Here is a 16131-nt window from a genome sequence, read left to right as displayed (position 1 = left end):
TTACCGCCCCAGTCCTGGGCTATAACTTGTCAGGGTTACCGCCCCAGTCCTGGGCTATAACTTGTCAGGGTTACCGCCCCAGTCCTGGGCTATAACTTGTCAGGGTTACCGCCCCAGTCCTGGGCTATAACTTGTCAGGGTTACCGCCCCAGTCCTGGGCTATAACTTGTCAGGGTTACCGCCCCAGTCCTGGGCTATAACTTGTCAGGGTTACCGCCCCAGTCCTGGGCTATAACTTGTCAGGGTTACCGCCCCAGTCCTGGGCTATAACTTGTCAGGGTTACCGCCCCAGTCCTGGGCTATAACTTGTCAGGGTTACCGCCCCAGTCCTGGGCTATAACTTGTCAGGGTTACCGCCCCAGTCCTGGGCTACAAGTTGTCAGGGTTACCGCCCCAGTCCTGGGCTACAAGTTGTCAGGGTTACCGCCCCAGTCCTGGGCTACAAGTTGTCAGGGTTACCGCCCCAGTCCTGGGCTATAACTTGTCAGGGTTACCGCCCCAGTCCTGGGCTATAACTTGTCAGGCTTACCGCCCCAGTCCTGGGCTATAACTTGTCAGGGTTACCGCCCCAGTCCTGGGCTACAAGTTGTCAGGGTTACCGCCCCAGTCCTGGGCTATAAGTTGTCAGGCTTACCGCCCCAGTCCTGGGCTATAAGTTGTCAGGGTTACCGCCCCTGTCCTGGGCTATAAGTTGTCAGGGTTACCGCCCCAGTCCTGGGCTATAAGTTGTCAGGGTTACCGCCCCAGTCCTGGGCTATAAGTTGTCAGGGTTACCGCCCCAGTCCTGGGCTATAAGTTGTCAGGGTTACCGCCCCAGTCCTGGGCTATAAGTTGTCAGGGTTACCGCCCCAGTCCTGGGCTATAAGTTGTCAGGCTTACCGCCCCAGTCCTGGGCTATAAGTTGTCAGGGTTACCGCCCCTGTCCTGGGCTATAAGTTGTCAGGGTTACCGCCCCAGTCCTGGGCTATAAGTTGTCAGGGTTACTGCCCCAGTCCTGGTCTATAAGTTGTCAGGGTTACTGCCTCAGTCCTGGGCTATAAGTTGTCAGGGTTACCGCCCCAGTCCTGGGCTATAAGTTCTCAGGGTTACCACCAGAATAAAGGCGCCTATCGCAAGCCCGGACTGCTAATCTGCCCTTCCGGGCACTTTCCCGGTGGGCCGCGGTGTGGCGCTGTTTGGGGGGCCGCCAGACCGTTTCTACGGCTGCTGGCCCCTTTAATTTTCTGGGCCCCTGCTGGGGTTCCGGAACCCGGGCACGGGGTGCGCACACGCACTGAACGTTGCAATGCACATGTGGCTGGAGCCAGGGACACGCTGACACTTACATATGTCAGCACGTCCTGTGGGTAGAGAGTCTGCATTCTGCTCTCCTGCCCTAGTAACGTTGCTGTTGCAGTCGCAACCGCGGCCCAGCGGAGAATAAAGAAGAGAGGTGAGTATTTTTATTTATTTATTTTTAATCAATCAGCATTTTTTGGAGCCATCATACTATATGGAGGGGGTGGTGGTATATGTGGGGCCATCATACTGTATATGGGGCATTATATGTGGGGCCATCATACTGTATATGGGGCATTATATGTGGGGCCATCATACTGTATATGGGGCATTATATGTGGGGCCATCATACTGTATGTGGGGCATTATATGTGGGGCCATCATACTGTATATGGGGCATTATATGTGGGGTCATCATACTGTATATGGGGCATTATATGTGGGGCCATCATACTGTATATGGGGCATTATATGTGGGGCCATCATACTGTATATGGGGCATTATATGTGGGGTCATCATACTGTATATGGGGCTGTATAAGTTTCCACAATCAGTGATGGTTTAGGGAGCCATGTCATCTGCTGGTGTAGGTCCGCTGTGTTTCATCAAGACCAAAGTCAGTGCAGCCGTCTACCAGGACATTTTAGAGCACTTCATGCTTCCCTCTGCCGACAAGCTTTTTTGAGATGGAAATGTCATTCTCCAGCAGGACTTGGCCCCTGTCCACACTGCCAAAAGTACCACTACCTGGTTTACAAACAACAGTATCACAGTGCATGATTGGCAGCAAACTCGCCTGACCTTAACCCCATAGAGAATCTATGGAGTATTGTCAAGAGGAAGATGAGACACCAGACCCCACAATGCAGGCGAGCTGAAGGCTGCTATCAAAGCAACCTGGGCTTCCATAACCCCTCAGCAGTGCCACAGGCTGATCGCCTCCATGACACGCCGCATTGATGCAGTAATTGATGCTAAAGGAGCCGCGACCAAGTACTGAGTGCATTTACTGAACATTCATTTCAGTAGGCCAACATTTCGGATTTTAAAATCATTTTTCAAGCTGGGGTTATAAAGTATTCTAATTTACTGAGATAATGACTTTTGGGTTTTCATTGGCTGTAAGCCATAATCATCAACATTAACAGAAATAAAGATGTGAAATAGATCACTCTGTGTAATGACTCTATAGAATATATGAGTTTCACTTTTTGTATTAAATAACTGAAATAAATTACCGTATATACTCGAGTATAAGCCGAGATTTTCAGCCCATTTTTTGGGGCTGAAAGTCCCCCTCTCGGCTTATACTCGAGTCATACCCAAGGGGTCGGCAGGGGAGGGGGAGCGGGGGCTGTCTAATTATACTCACCTACTCCTGGAGCGGTCCCTGCACGTCCCTGGCTTCCCCGTCGCCGGCAACAGCTTCTTCCTGTAGTGAGCGATCACATGGTACCGCTCATTACAGTAATGAATATGCAGCGCCCCAGAGTCCTGGTCGTTGCAGTACTGTGGCTCCGCCACTAAGGGGAGCTGCGGTGCGTCCGATGGCACTGAAGGAGTTCATCTGATCAGGTATCACAGACACCAATACATTTCACAGCTGGGCCTCCGGGGGGAGCTAAGGGTTCTATTCATTAGGCCACTCCCCACCATAGTGGGTAAACTGGGGGTCAGGCAGGAAGTTAGATCAGAAAGCTGACTGGATTGGACGAAGCAACACCTAGTGGCAGAGGGTGTTGTGGAGGAAGAGACAGTAGGGTCTCTGTCAGGGGTGGGATCCTGACAGAGGCTTGGCATTGAAAGAACGTAACGGGTCCGCGCCAGCTCCGGGAAGCGGCGGGACCCAAGAAAGGACTAGAAGCGAGATAGATTGTGCTGAGTGAGAAACGAGATCAAGCAATAGGAGAATACCAGTAGGGGTCGTACTGTAAGACCGGAGCAACACCCTACTGAGGCGCACTACCGGTGGCCGGAACGCCGAGGGAGTATTACAATAACCAGCTTCAAGCAATACTCTAAACAGCGGCAGGACAGTCAGTTTAAGGCGGGCTGTCTAACACATATCACCTATGAAGTCTTGGGAGGCAATTGCGGGAGAGGGGCGTCTCTAGGGTCCCGGAAGAACTCCAGGCCTATCCGACAAACGGGTGCCGTTCTAACTGTAACATCAGGAAGGGACGGAAGATTAGAAGAACATCATTTAATCGAGTTGTGAGGGAACTTAAGAAACAGACACAACAGTTGTGGGGTACTTTCCGTAAGCATAGCAGGGAAGGACTACAACACATAGCGCTAAGAAGGAAGGCACCGATTTCCACCTGTGAAGTGAACTCTGGAGGTGCCATTGGACCGGCCGGACTTGCGCAGCCTGGTGAACCATATTCTGGACTGAGGACTCAGAGATCTCCAGTAAAGAGGTAAAGAGACTGCAACCTGGTGTCCTCGTTATTCACCGCGACCTGCACCCCACAACTGCACCACCAACATCCACACCTAGCATTGATTGTGCGCCCCACGGCAGGGTCACGGACCGGGGCCTAGCCGCCGTGACAACCCCAGGAGCAGAGACTCAGAGGCCCGGTACCGGGTACCCCTCGGCCCTGCGGCGGTGGGGGCGCTACAACTATGCGGCTCCACCTCCCATAGAAGTGGAGCCGCATATTCATAACTGTAATGAGCGGTAACGGTGACCGCTCAAGACAGGATGAAGCTGCCGGCGACGGGGAAGCAGGGACTGCACAGCGCCAGGAGCAGGTGAGTATAACGGGGAGGGGAGCGCTGCACGATATTCACCTGCTCCTCGTTCCACCGCCACTCTGTCTTCAGCAGTGACGCTCAGGTCAGACGGCGCGGTGATGTGGTTAGTGTGCGCCCTCTGCCTGAACGTCATTACAGAAGACGGAGCGGTAACCGGAATGAGGAGCAGGTGAATATTGAAAGTGCGAGGTGAGTATGTGATTTTTTATTTTTTATCGCAGCAACAGCAAATGGGGCAAGTGTCTGTATGGAGCATCTATGGGGCCATAACGTTTGTGCAGCACTATATGGGGGCCATAACGTTTGTGCAGCACTATATGGGGGCCATAACGTTTGTGCAGCACTACTGTATATGGGGCCATAACGTTTGTGCAGCACTGTGGGGGGCAAGTGTCTGTATGGGGCCATAATCAACGTTTGTGCAGCACTATATGGGGCAAATATCTTTATGGAGCATCTTATGGGGCCATAATCAACATTTGTGCAGCATTATATTGGGCAAATGTGTCTATGGAGCATCTTATGGGGCCATTATTAACCTTTATGCAGGATTATATGGGGAATATTTTAATATGGAGCAACTTATGGGGCTCCTGATTCAATATGGATATTCAAAAACACTTAACCTACTGATGTCTCAATTAATTTTACTTTTATTGGTATCTATTTTTACATTTGACATTTACCGGTAGCTGCTGCATTTCCCACCCTAGGCTTATTCTCGAGTCATTAAGTTTTCCCAGTTTTTTGTGGCAAACTTAGGGGGGTCGGCTTATACTCGAGTATATACGTTAACTTTTTTTATGGTATTCTAATTTTGTGAGATACACCTGTAGGTGCGCGTGATCCGAATGTGGGAGCCACTCACAGCATGCTGCAATTTTTTTTCCTTTCAAGACCAAAAATGTCAGCATGGTCACGGGGCATATGCACAGTCATAAAATGCCGTATCTCCCAACTTTTAAAGACAAGGAGGGACATATATTGTAATTTTTCACCTATTTAACTCCCTTAGTGTTCTCACCCACAAACTATACAGAAAAAGGCTGCATAGAAGATGCACTCCTAGTTAGCGGATTTGAATGTGGCTGCTTTGGCTTGTGTGCCAGGGCTGATTTTCAGTCCCAGTCCGGCCTACCTTATAAGTACAATAAAAAGCAATAGAAAAACATCTTATCTGAGATGGTGAAACCATCGGCTCCACACAACACTCAGAGCTCAGAAAATATACGCTTTTTAATTTTTCCAGTTGCAAATATTTATTCATTACATAGTGGAACGTGTTGAGAATAAAACATAAAAATGATCAATGTAAATCACAACTAATATCCCATCAAGGTCTAGAGTTGGAATGATGCTCAAAATCAAAGTGGAAGATCAAATTACAGGCTGATCCAACTTCAGTGGAAATGCCTCAGGATCAAAGAAGTGATGCTCAGTATTGTGTGTGGCCTCCACGTGCCTGTATGAACTCCCTACAACACCTGGGCATGCTCCTGATGAGGTGGCAGATGGTCTCCTGAGGGATCTCCTCCCAGTCCTGGACTAAAGCATCCGCCAACTCCTGGGCAGTCTGTGGTGCAACGTGACATTGGTGGATGGAGCGAGACATGATGTCCCAGATGTGCTCAGTCGGATTCAGGTCTGGGGAACGGGTGGGCCAGTCCATAGCTTCAATGCCTTCATATTGCAGGAACTGCTGACACACTCCAGCCACATGAGGTCTGGCATTGTCCTGCATTAGGAGGAACCCAGGGCCAACCGCACCAGTATGTGGTCTCACAAGTGGTCTGAGGATCTCATCTCAGTACCTAATGGCAGTCAGGCTACCTCTGGCGAGCACATGGAGGTTTGTGCGGCCCTCCAAAGAAATGCCACCCCACACCATTACTGACCCAATGCTAAACCGATCATGCTGAAGGATGTTGCAGGCAGCAGATCGCTCTCCACGGCGTCTCCAGACTGTCACGTCTGTCACATGTGCTCAGTGTGAACCTGCTTTCATCTGTGAAGAGCACAGGGCACCAGTGGTGAATTTGCCAATCCTGGTGTTCTGTGGCAAATGCCAAGCATCCTGCACGGTGTTGGGCTGGGAGCACAACCCCATCTGTGGACGTCGGGCACTCAGACCATCCTCATGGAGTCGGTTTCTAACCGTTTGTGCAGACACATGCACATTTGTGGCCTGCTGGAGGTCATTTTGCAGGGCTCTGGCAGTGCTCCTCCTGTTCCTCCTTGCACAAAGGCGGAGGTAGCGGTCCTGCTGCTGGGTTGTTGCCCTCCTACAGCCCCCTCCACGTCTCCTGGTGTACTGGCCTGTCTCCTGATAGCGCCTCCAGCCTCTGGACACTACGCTGACAGACACAGCAAACCTTCTTGCCACAGCTCGCATTGATGTGCCATCCTGGATGAGCTGCACTACCTGAGCCACTTGTGTGGGTTGTAGAGTCCGTCTCATGCTACCACGAGTGTGAAAGCACAACCAACATTCAAAAGTGACCAAAACATCAGCCAGAAAGCATTGGTGCTGAAATGTGGTCTGTGGTCCCCACCTGCAGAACCACTCCTTTATTGCGGGGGTCTTGATAATTGGCAATAATTTCCATCTGTTGCCTATTCCATTTGCACAACAGCATGTGAAATTGATTGTCAATCAGTGATGCTTCCTAAGTGGACAGTTTGATGTCACAGAATTTTTTTTTACTTGGAGTTAGATTCTGTTAAGTGTTCCCTTTATTTTTTTGAGCAGTGTATGAACCTTGTCCCGCCTGGTGCCGCCGTCCTGAGACTCCGATCACTGGTCCATTATTACCGCACAGGAAACGGCGGAAACTCACAGTACTGTGTGGGAGCGGCCTGAAATTACCATTCACCGCACTGGGAGTTTTTTTCCAGCTTTTCAGTATATTATACTGGTGGCATATAATAATAATAATAATATATTATAGCTCAGTAATAATATATTATAAATTAGTAATACAATTTATCTCCAAAAATACAGGCCTCATACAAGTGAGGGGATGGACACATAAGGTGCGGCTCCTCCCGCAGGTATGTGTGGCGCTCGGGCTCCTCCCGCAGGTATGTGTGGCGCTCGGGCTCCTCCCGCAGGTATGTGTGGCGCTTACCTGTGGCCGCTCGGGGTCCGCCGCCCCTCACCTCTGGCCGCCGCCTCAGGGTCTCACATTCTCCTTCCTGTCACATCACTCAGGCTTTACACAAAGTGCATCCTCCCGCGGAAAATCTGCCGTTCTTTCATTGGCAGGCTTGATAGAGTACTTGTCAGTGATTGGTCATTGGTTTTGTGTGCCCCTTGATGATTGGACTGGCTAAAACAGTGGCTGGCTGTGATTGGTTAGGCTATGTGCCAGCTTCTAGCTACAAGTGTGGGAGAGAACGTGGCGTGGTCGGGAGCAGAGCTGACACCGGGACAGCAGCGGAGAAAGGGAGATCCGGGGCGGACGGTACCTGCGGAGAGCGGGCGGCCTGAGATAAGGTCAGGAGCGGGTATGACAGGAGTGCAGTCACAAAGGTGGTCAGAAACGTCACCTGACCTGGAACAATGGTTGTTAGATAAAACAAGCTGTGTTGGACTCTGGTTGTCAGGAGACCCTCCCCCACCTCTGTCCTGGGACCCTGGTTGTCAGGAGACCCTCCCCCACTGCTCCACCTCTGTCCCGGGACCCTGGTTGTCAGGAGACCCTCCCCCACTGCTCCACCTCTGTCCCGGGACCCTAGTTGTCAGGAGACCCTCCCCCACTGCTCCACCTCTGTCCCGGGACCCTAGTTGTCAGGAGACCCTCCCCCACTGCTCCACCTCTGTCCCGGGACCCTAGTTGTCAGGAGACCCTCCCCCACTGCTCCACCTCTGTCCCGGGACCCTAGTTGTCAGGAGACCCTCCCCCACTGCTCCACCTCTGTCCCGGAACCCTGGTTGTCAGGAGACCCTCCCCCACTGCTCCACCTCTGTCCCGGGACCCTAGTTGTCAGGAGACCCTCCCCCACTGCTCCACCTCTGTCCCGGGACCCTAGTTGTCAGGAGACCCTCCCCCACTGCTCCACCTCTGTCCCGGAACCCTGGTTGTCAGGAGACCCTCCCCCACTGCTCCACCTCTGTCCCGGGACCCTAGTTGTCAGGAGACCCTCCCCCACTGCTCCACCTCTGTCCCGGGACCCTGGTTGTCAGGAGACCCTCCCCCACTGCTCCACCTCTGTCCCGGGACCCTGGTTGTCAGGAGACCCTCCCCCACTGCTCCACCTCTGTCCCGGGACCCTAGTTGTCAGGAGACCCTCCCCCACTGCTCCACCTCTGTCCCGGGACCCTAGTTGTCAGGAGACCCTCCCCCACTGCTCCACCTCTGTCCCGGAACCCTGGTTGTCAGGAGACCCTCCCCCACTGCTCCACCTCTGTCCCGGGACCCTAGTTGTCAGGAGACCCTCCCCCACTGCTCCACCTCTGTCCCGGGACCCTGGTTGTCAGGAGACCCTCCCCCACTGCTCCACCTCTGTCCCGGGACCCTGGTTGTCAGGAGACCCTCCCCCACTGCTCCACCTCTGTCCCGGGACCCTAGTTGTCAGGAGACCCTCCCCCACTGCTCCACCTCTGTCCCGGGACCCTAGTTGTCAGGAGACCCTCCCCCACTGCTCCACCTCTGTCCCGGGACCCTAGTTGTCAGGAGACCCTCCCCCACTGCTCCACCTCTGTCCCGGGACCCTAGTTGTCAGGAGACCCTCCCCCACTGCTCCACCTCTGTCCCGGAACCCTGGTTGTCAGGAGACCCTCCCCCACTGCTCCACCTCTGTCCCGGGACCCTAGTTGTCAGGAGACCCTCCCCCACTGCTCCACCTCTGTCCCGGGACCCTAGTTGTCAGGAGACCCTCCCCCACTGCTCCACCTCTGTCCCGGAACCCTGGTTGTCAGGAGACCCTCCCCCACTGCTCCACCTCTGTCCCGGGACCCTAGTTGTCAGGAGACCCTCCCCCACTGCTCCACCTCTGTCCCGGGACCCTGGTTGTCAGGAGACCCTCCCCCACTGCTCCACCTCTGTCCCGGGACCCTGGTTGTCAGGAGACCCTCCCCCACTGCTCCACCTCTGTCCCGGGACCCTAGTTGTCAGGAGACCCTCCCCCACTGCTCCACCTCTGTCCCGGGACCCTAGTTGTCAGGAGACCCTCCCCCACTGCTCCACCTCTGTCCCGGAACCCTGGTTGTCAGGAGACCCTCCCCCACTGCTCCACCTCTGTCCCGGGACCCTAGTTGTCAGGAGACCCTCCCCCACTGCTCCACCTCTGTCCCGGGACCCTGGTTGTCAGGAGACCCTCCCCCACTGCTCCACCTCTGTCCCGGGACCCTGGTTGTCAGGAGACTTTCTGGCACCAATAGTGTTAACCCTCCGTGTGGTTGTTGTGTCTCCACAGAAGACCTTTGATACTTGGATGAGACTGAGGCAATTTCACTCCCAACTTTCTACTGCCCTTGGAAAGTTAATATGTAAGTTTTTGTTTTCACCCTCCGTCAGCTGAAGTCAGCGGCGGGCGAGCCTCCGTCACTGATGCGGGTGAGCTGTGGCGGGCGAGCCTCCGTCACTGATGCGGGTGAGCTGTGGCGGGCGAGCCTCCGTCACTGATGCGGGTGAGCTGTGGCGGGCGAGCCTCCGTCACTGATGCGGGTGAGCTGTGGCGGGCGAGCCTTCCGTCACCGATAAGTTTCCATTTAATGTATCCATGTCGGATTCGGCTGTAAACAATAACGTTACCATTCATTGACAGCAAGCAGAGGCCTTAAAGGGATCTGCAGTCGCTGTATACCTGTTCCCGGTATTCCCGCTGGACAGTTTTTGCATCTTCACATTACGCTGCCGTGATTAAGCGGTCACATAAAGTGACTGCAGACTTTTGACCAAAGTCCGAACTTCCCCTTTAAATGGTTATGAATTATTTTTATTGTTCCAGAAGTGACGTATCTGAGGCCGGCCAATGGCGGACTCCCCGGTGATGAACGGTGGGCACGCCGACCTGTGGGCATCTCATAACCGGATGGTGCTGGAGCCTCTTGAAACAAATGATCCGGAGGTAAGAAATCGGGGGAGACTTATGGTGGGGATGCAGAGGTGGCGGCACACTCGTAGCTTTCCCATTCACTTGGATGGGCGTACTGGATTCTCAGGATTTCTGGACCATCAGATGCCGGACTACAGGACCTCTACTGCATTAAGGAAGTCCCAGGTTATGTTTAATACTTATACTTGTAGGTGTACGAGATCATCCGGAAGGAGAAGCGCCGGCAGCGCTACGGGCTGGAGCTCATCGCCTCCGAGAACTTTGCCAGCTGCGCGGTTTTGCAGGCTCTGGGCTCGTGCCTGAATAATAAATATTCGGAGGGCTACCCTGGACAGAGGTGAGGGGCGACGCCGGTGCTCTTCACCAGAGCATATGTGCATGTCATGTCGCATGGGATTGGGGCGATCTGTGGCCGCGACTTACTCAGGACATTTTAAAGGGGTTTTCCAGGATTAGAAAAATATCACGGCTTTCCCCCCCCCCCCAAAAAAAAAAAAACACAAAACAGCAGCACCTCTATCCCCAGGTTGTGTGTGCTATAGCCCCGAACTGTAACTCCAGACCCATCCTGTGCACCCGTGTGGCGCTGTTTTTGGAAGAAAGAAGCCATATTTTTGAGAGAGGTCAATCTGACCTCACACAGGAGGCCCTAGACGACCTGCCTCCTGTAGAGACCAGATTGGATTTTAATGTTGTCACCCCGCAGGTACTACGGCGGCACGGAGCACGTGGATGAGCTGGAGCGGCTGTGCCAGAAGAGGGCACTGGAGGCGTACAGTCTGGACCCCCAGAAATGGGGCGTGAACGTGCAGCCGTATTCAGGTGAGAGATGATTATGCCGATGTTTTCTGCACATTGCATGTTTTTCCTCCAGATTTTGCAGCAAATCTCCATTTATGATTTGTGAATTTTGCTGCAGATTTTGCTCCATACGTTGCAAAAAAAAAAAAAAATGTAATTTTCGATTCCAGGATCCCCTGCAAATTTTGCTGTTTACACTGCCTTGGTGGAGCCTCATGGGAGGATCATGGGGCTGGACCTGCCTGACGGGGGGCACCTCACCCACGGCTTCATGACCGACAAGAAGAAAATCTCTGCCACATCCATCTTTTTTGAGTCCATGCCGTACAAGGTGAGCAGTCGTCACATCGCTGCATGTAAGATCCAGTGATTTGTGCGCTCTGTCTGCGGACAGTCAGATCATGGGAATGACTATAACAGCAGAAGAAGAGTGCACTGACCTTGCGGGAGGAAAGTGACCTGATGTTAGTGAAGCCAGAGCTACATGGGCAGGGATAAAATGTAAGAGGAAGGTAATGTCTTTTAAGAAAATGGAAGGATCGTCCCCTCCCCCCATCCCTCTCCAGCTGCACAGAGTATTTCAGCTTCACATGTTGATTTATCTTCACCTTGATCGCAGGTGAATCCGGACACTGGTTATATAGACTACGACAGACTGGAGGAAAATGCCCGCTTGTTTCATCCCAAACTTATCATTGCCGGTGAGTACTACAACCACCATCATTAAGTCACATTCTTTCCAAATATCTGACTGGCATTTTTGCTAAATTTTAAAATTAAAAATAAAAAAAAAAGGGAAAAACAAAAAATACATTCATTCATGTCTAAGGTGTTAGCTGCTACTCCCGGAATCTGGATTATGGCCGAATGAGGACGATCGCCGATGAAAACAATGCAGTCCTCATGGCCGACATGGCGCACATTAGTGGCTTGGTGGCAGCCGGCGTGGTGCCGTCTCCCTTTGAGCATTGCGATATCGTCACCACCACGACGCACAAGACCCTGCGCGGATGCCGTGCTGGCATGATCTTTTACCGGAAGGGTGAGTAGTCCTCACCGGGGGAGGAGAAAAATGGAGTAACGACTGCGGCATTCACTTGATTTTTCTCCGTCAGGAGTCCGAAGCGTGGATCCGAAGACTGGGAAGGAAATCCTGTACAATTATGAGAGCCCAATTAATCAAGCGGTGTTTCCCGGCCTACAAGGTGGACCCCATAATCACGCTATTGCAGGTACGACCCACCCTTGTTACCTGTATGACAGGATCATGGATCACCCACCACCGAGCTTTTAGAAATTCATCCTGACTTATTACAGGCATTGCTGTGACCCTGAAACAAACCATGAGCCCGGAGTTCCGGTTGTACCAGACACAGGTGGTCTCTAATTGCCGGGCGTTGGCAAGTGCACTGGAAGAACTGGGCTATCACATCGTCACCAGTAAGAAAGCCTCGATTGATTTACAAAGCCGATGTTCCGGTCATGGTGATGTAAGAAGCCGACGTTCTGGGACGGGTCCTCTGTCCGTTATGATGGGGAAAGGAACTTGACCCACTGTGTAGCACCGATATCGACTGGTCTAATAGGCATGGGGTCGCCGGCCGACTGATGGTCAGGGGAGATGTCGATTGGACATGTCCGATTTCAGACTGCCGATCGCATCGTACTCCTGGACATAAGCCACTGGCTTAGTGAACACAGCCATGAGGCTAGGGGCTTACTCCACAGAGGTCCCCAACCATGTCTCTAGGAAACTTGGTGACCTGACTAAATGGATGAATCCATTGATTACTGAAGTCTGTCTTGGCCTGAATGATTAAAGGGATAAATGGCCAAAATCAGTGGTTCTTAGGATCCCAGGGGTCATCGTGTGGGGGTTTTTTAAAAATACATAAACCAAATACTTGAGCCATTTCCAAAATTGAAGGGTATCACCTAACCGCATCAGTCGGACCTTCACAGGTCTTCAACAGGACTCTTAAAAGCCGCAGTGGCCATGGATGCAGACCACCGCTCTAATAATTGTCTATGGGAATACGGTAAGAGTCGCGCACAGTCCCATAGACAATTGATATAGCGGAGATCTTCATTCGAGACCTTTTCTGGGATTCCCCAATGATTAGTAAGTTATTTACTTTCTAAAGTGGACTTGTTACTGAACCCATTATAAAGGAAAGTTGTCATCTCTGGAAGGAAACTTTTTTTTTCTCCGTCAATTTACAGGCGGCTCCGATAATCATCTCATTCTGGTCAACCTGAAGGACAAGAAGACTGACGGAGGACGAGCCGAGAAGGTCCTTGAAGCCTGCGCCATCGCCTGCAACAAGAACACCTGCCCGGGTGAGTGCAAGTCTTGCTATAGACCTGAAGGCAAAAAAATCTGCAACCTTCAGACTCTCAAGGAACCGCGCAGCTCTAATAATGGACGTCAGTCAGGCGGAACAGCTGTAAAATCCATTCTACAGTCTCTGAATGCTGCATGTTGACTAGTAAGTGACTTAATCCATTATCTGCACCCCCCCCTGGCAGGTGACAAGAGTGCCCTCCGTCCCAGCGGCCTTCGACTTGGATCCCCCGCCCTGACTTCTCGAGGGTTTAAAGAAGAAGACTTTAAAAAAGTTGCGCATTTCATTCACCAAGGTGGGTGGTGGCCGTTGTAGACCAGGGTTTCCCAATCTCCAGTCCTCACGGCCCCCAAAAGATCATGTTTTTAGGATTTCCTTAGTATTGCACAGGTGATGAATTGCAGCTCTGCCTAATTCACTTGAACAGAAGGGAGCTGCAATACTAGAGATGACCTGTAGTCAGGGGTGGTGCTGTTTTCTGGAAGATGGTTTTTAATTTTTTATTCCCCCCCCCCCCCCCCCCCTTTCAGGTATTTTACTCACTCTGGAGATTCAGAACGACATGAACCCCAAGGCGACCCTGAAAGAGTTTAAGGACAAGTTGGCGTCGGACGACAAACACCGAGAGAAGATCTCGTCCCTGAAGGAGGAGGTGGAGCAGTTCTCCAGCTCTTTTCCTATCCCCGGCCTGCCTGACTTGTGAGTGATGTGTGGGGATATAACGGAGGATGTCATACAAGAGCCAGATATCAAATATCAGCTGCTGAGGAAGCACGACTATAATTAGGAAAAGTGATTTCATTCAATCCTGGGGCCGTAGTCACACGTCCTCCGCGAGGATCGGAAATCCCTCATGATTGTGGCCAGAGGGTCCTCAATTCTGCAGCCATTATCCTGGCAGCGTGACTTGTGGGGGCGTTATGTGCTGTTCACATTGTGCCGCCACCAATCCTGCTGGAATAAATGTCTCCCTTGAAAAAGTGATTTTTTTTTTTTTTTTTTTAATTCCCACATTAAAAAGTGATAGCATATGGTACCACTTTATGATTAGGGGAGGTCTAACTTGTTTCCCTTTCCCTGCACTCCCAGGTAATTGAGGGGGGATCTTACACCCCTGACCACCTAATCTTTAGCAAAATTCTAATAAAAAGAAAACAACCCCCTCAGCAGGTTGTCATACTGGCAGCCACGCCGGCCGTCATCCATCTTTCACAGCGCTGGATGCAATAATCAGTAGTGTCCATGAGACCAGAGATAAATCCGTCATTTATTCAGGTGGATTTGGCAACAGACGACACAGTTTTGGGGTCATGCAGCGGGTTTTTGTGAGCACGGATGGGTCCTTGCATGCACCAATATAACGGAGATATATCTTTGGTACACCAGCTGATCTCCAACTACAACTCCCATCATCCTCTGGTGTAACAAAGCTGCAGGAAGCGGAAGGTTTATATTGCTGTCCCCGCAGTGGTGGTATGAACCCTGAGTGTTATGGTGGCACCAGAGCAGTGGGGTTGCAGTGAGGCTCCTGCACCTCCAGCGAGCCTTGGCCAAAGGACAAACAGAAAAAAAAATAAAGGGGGCAATCACATCTACGTACGGGGTTAAATACCCAGAGCGTTCACAGCTTTATAAAGAAATACATTTCACATTGAGCTCATTTACAGACGAAACTGAACCGAAACAGCAGCAGTGCAAAGTCAGTGCCGTGGAAAGTCCACTAATGCCACCCGCACCAGCTGTGAGGACTATATACATCTCCACTAGAGGGCACTGCAGTCGCTAGTACCATCCGGTCTGCTGAGGGGCCCTTCTTCCTGCAGCGCTTGCTGAGAATTTTAGTTCCACAGCAGCCAAGACACCTAAAGACTCTGCAGCCTCTTAAAGGAGAACTGTTCTTAGTTAGGACTTAAGACTGCAACCGACTGAACACCCCAGACAGACGGACATCGCTCTGTCACCGGTGCCAACTCCGTTCACTGTTCTGTCTGAGGCGGAGCTTGCTCCTGGTGTCATGCCCCACCCACTGGACCTCTATAAAGAGAGGGCAACAATCCATCCGTGTAGGGTAACAGCCAGCAACACTAGCTATTTTGAAACTATAACTCTCCCCCATGCCCTGACAGTCCTAAACAAAACACTACAGAGGTTGTGTAATTCTGTGCTTAAAGGGGTTTTCCACAGAAAGCAGTTTTGCAATTTACAGCCATTATTGAGTCCTAGGAAACCGACCACCGCAGCTTGGCCAGGATTAGCAGGTAACGGCACGCCCTACAGATCGCAGCAGCGCTTACAAGTTCAATAGAAAGAGATTGTAAGTGCTGGCAGCATCACTCCATTCAAAGATCTGTGAATGCATCTACTCCCTGATGGCAAGCAGTGCTTTTACTTACTCATGCCTTATCAACAGCTTTGGGAACCTGTCTTCTTGGTAAATGCTCTGCTTGCTGTCAGTGAGTGAAACGATTCACCCATTTGTTTTTCAGTTCCTCACTAGTGATGAGCGAATATACACGTTGCTCGGGTGGTCTCCGCGTACTTGTTAGTGTTGTAAGTTTTCATCGCGGCAGCTGAATGATTTACAGCTACTAGCCTGCTTGATTACATGTGGGGATTCCCTAGCAACCCCCACATGTACTCAGGCTGGCTAGTAGCTGTAAATCATTCAGCTGCCAGGATGAAAACTAAATCTCCGAGCACTAACAAATACTCGGTCACCCGAGCATGATCTGGAAAACCCGAGCCAAGAGTATACTCTCCCATCAGTATTCCTCACTGATGGTTTCCACTCACTGCTGGCAAGCAGAGGTGGATCTAGACAAAGAGAATCAGATGACGTTGATGCAAATCTGACTATTAGTAAACCTCTGCTTGCCGAAACCAAGT

General features: G+C 51.6%; 2 protein-coding genes across 6 annotated transcripts in view; one reads left to right on the top strand and one right to left on the bottom strand.

The window, feature by feature from the left end:
• Window positions 1-7293, bottom strand: part of PRPSAP2 (phosphoribosyl pyrophosphate synthetase associated protein 2) — a 58091-nt gene extending 50798 nt beyond the window's left edge. Inside the window, exon 1 of one of the 2 annotated variants that reach the window (XM_077274357.1) lies at window positions 7168-7293. The gene's annotated coding sequence lies outside the window, so the exon portion shown is untranslated. The remainder of the gene's footprint in view (window positions 1-7167) is intronic. The other variant, XM_077274358.1, reaches the window with a different exon arrangement.
• Window positions 7294-7427: 134 nt separating this feature from the next.
• Window positions 7428-14229, top strand: SHMT1 (serine hydroxymethyltransferase 1). 4 transcript variants are annotated; one of them, XM_077274355.1, is made up of 13 exons: window positions 7428-7535; window positions 9458-9530; window positions 9995-10111; window positions 10291-10436; window positions 10806-10921; window positions 11071-11231; window positions 11520-11601; window positions 11730-11942; window positions 12016-12132; window positions 12218-12340; window positions 13124-13240; window positions 13430-13540; window positions 13776-14229. In XM_077274355.1, exons 3-13 carry the CDS (start codon window positions 10016-10018, stop codon window positions 13946-13948), a joined length of 1455 nt encoding a protein of 484 aa, XP_077130470.1. In that variant the 5' UTR covers window positions 7428-7535; window positions 9458-9530; window positions 9995-10015; the 3' UTR covers window positions 13949-14229. The 4 variants fall into 4 exon arrangements, with proteins under 4 accessions (XP_077130470.1, XP_077130467.1, XP_077130468.1 ...); XM_077274352.1 differs by having other exon boundaries at window positions 9992-10111; XM_077274353.1 differs by having other exon boundaries at window positions 7456-7546; window positions 9992-10111.
• The last annotated feature ends 1902 nt before the right edge of the window (window positions 14230-16131 follow it).

Source organism: Ranitomeya variabilis, chromosome 7 (assembly GCF_051348905.1).
Source record: "Ranitomeya variabilis isolate aRanVar5 chromosome 7, aRanVar5.hap1, whole genome shotgun sequence".
NCBI classification, from domain to species: Eukaryota; Metazoa; Chordata; class Amphibia; order Anura; family Dendrobatidae; genus Ranitomeya; species Ranitomeya variabilis.
This window is presented reverse-complemented; position numbering and strand designations above follow the sequence as displayed.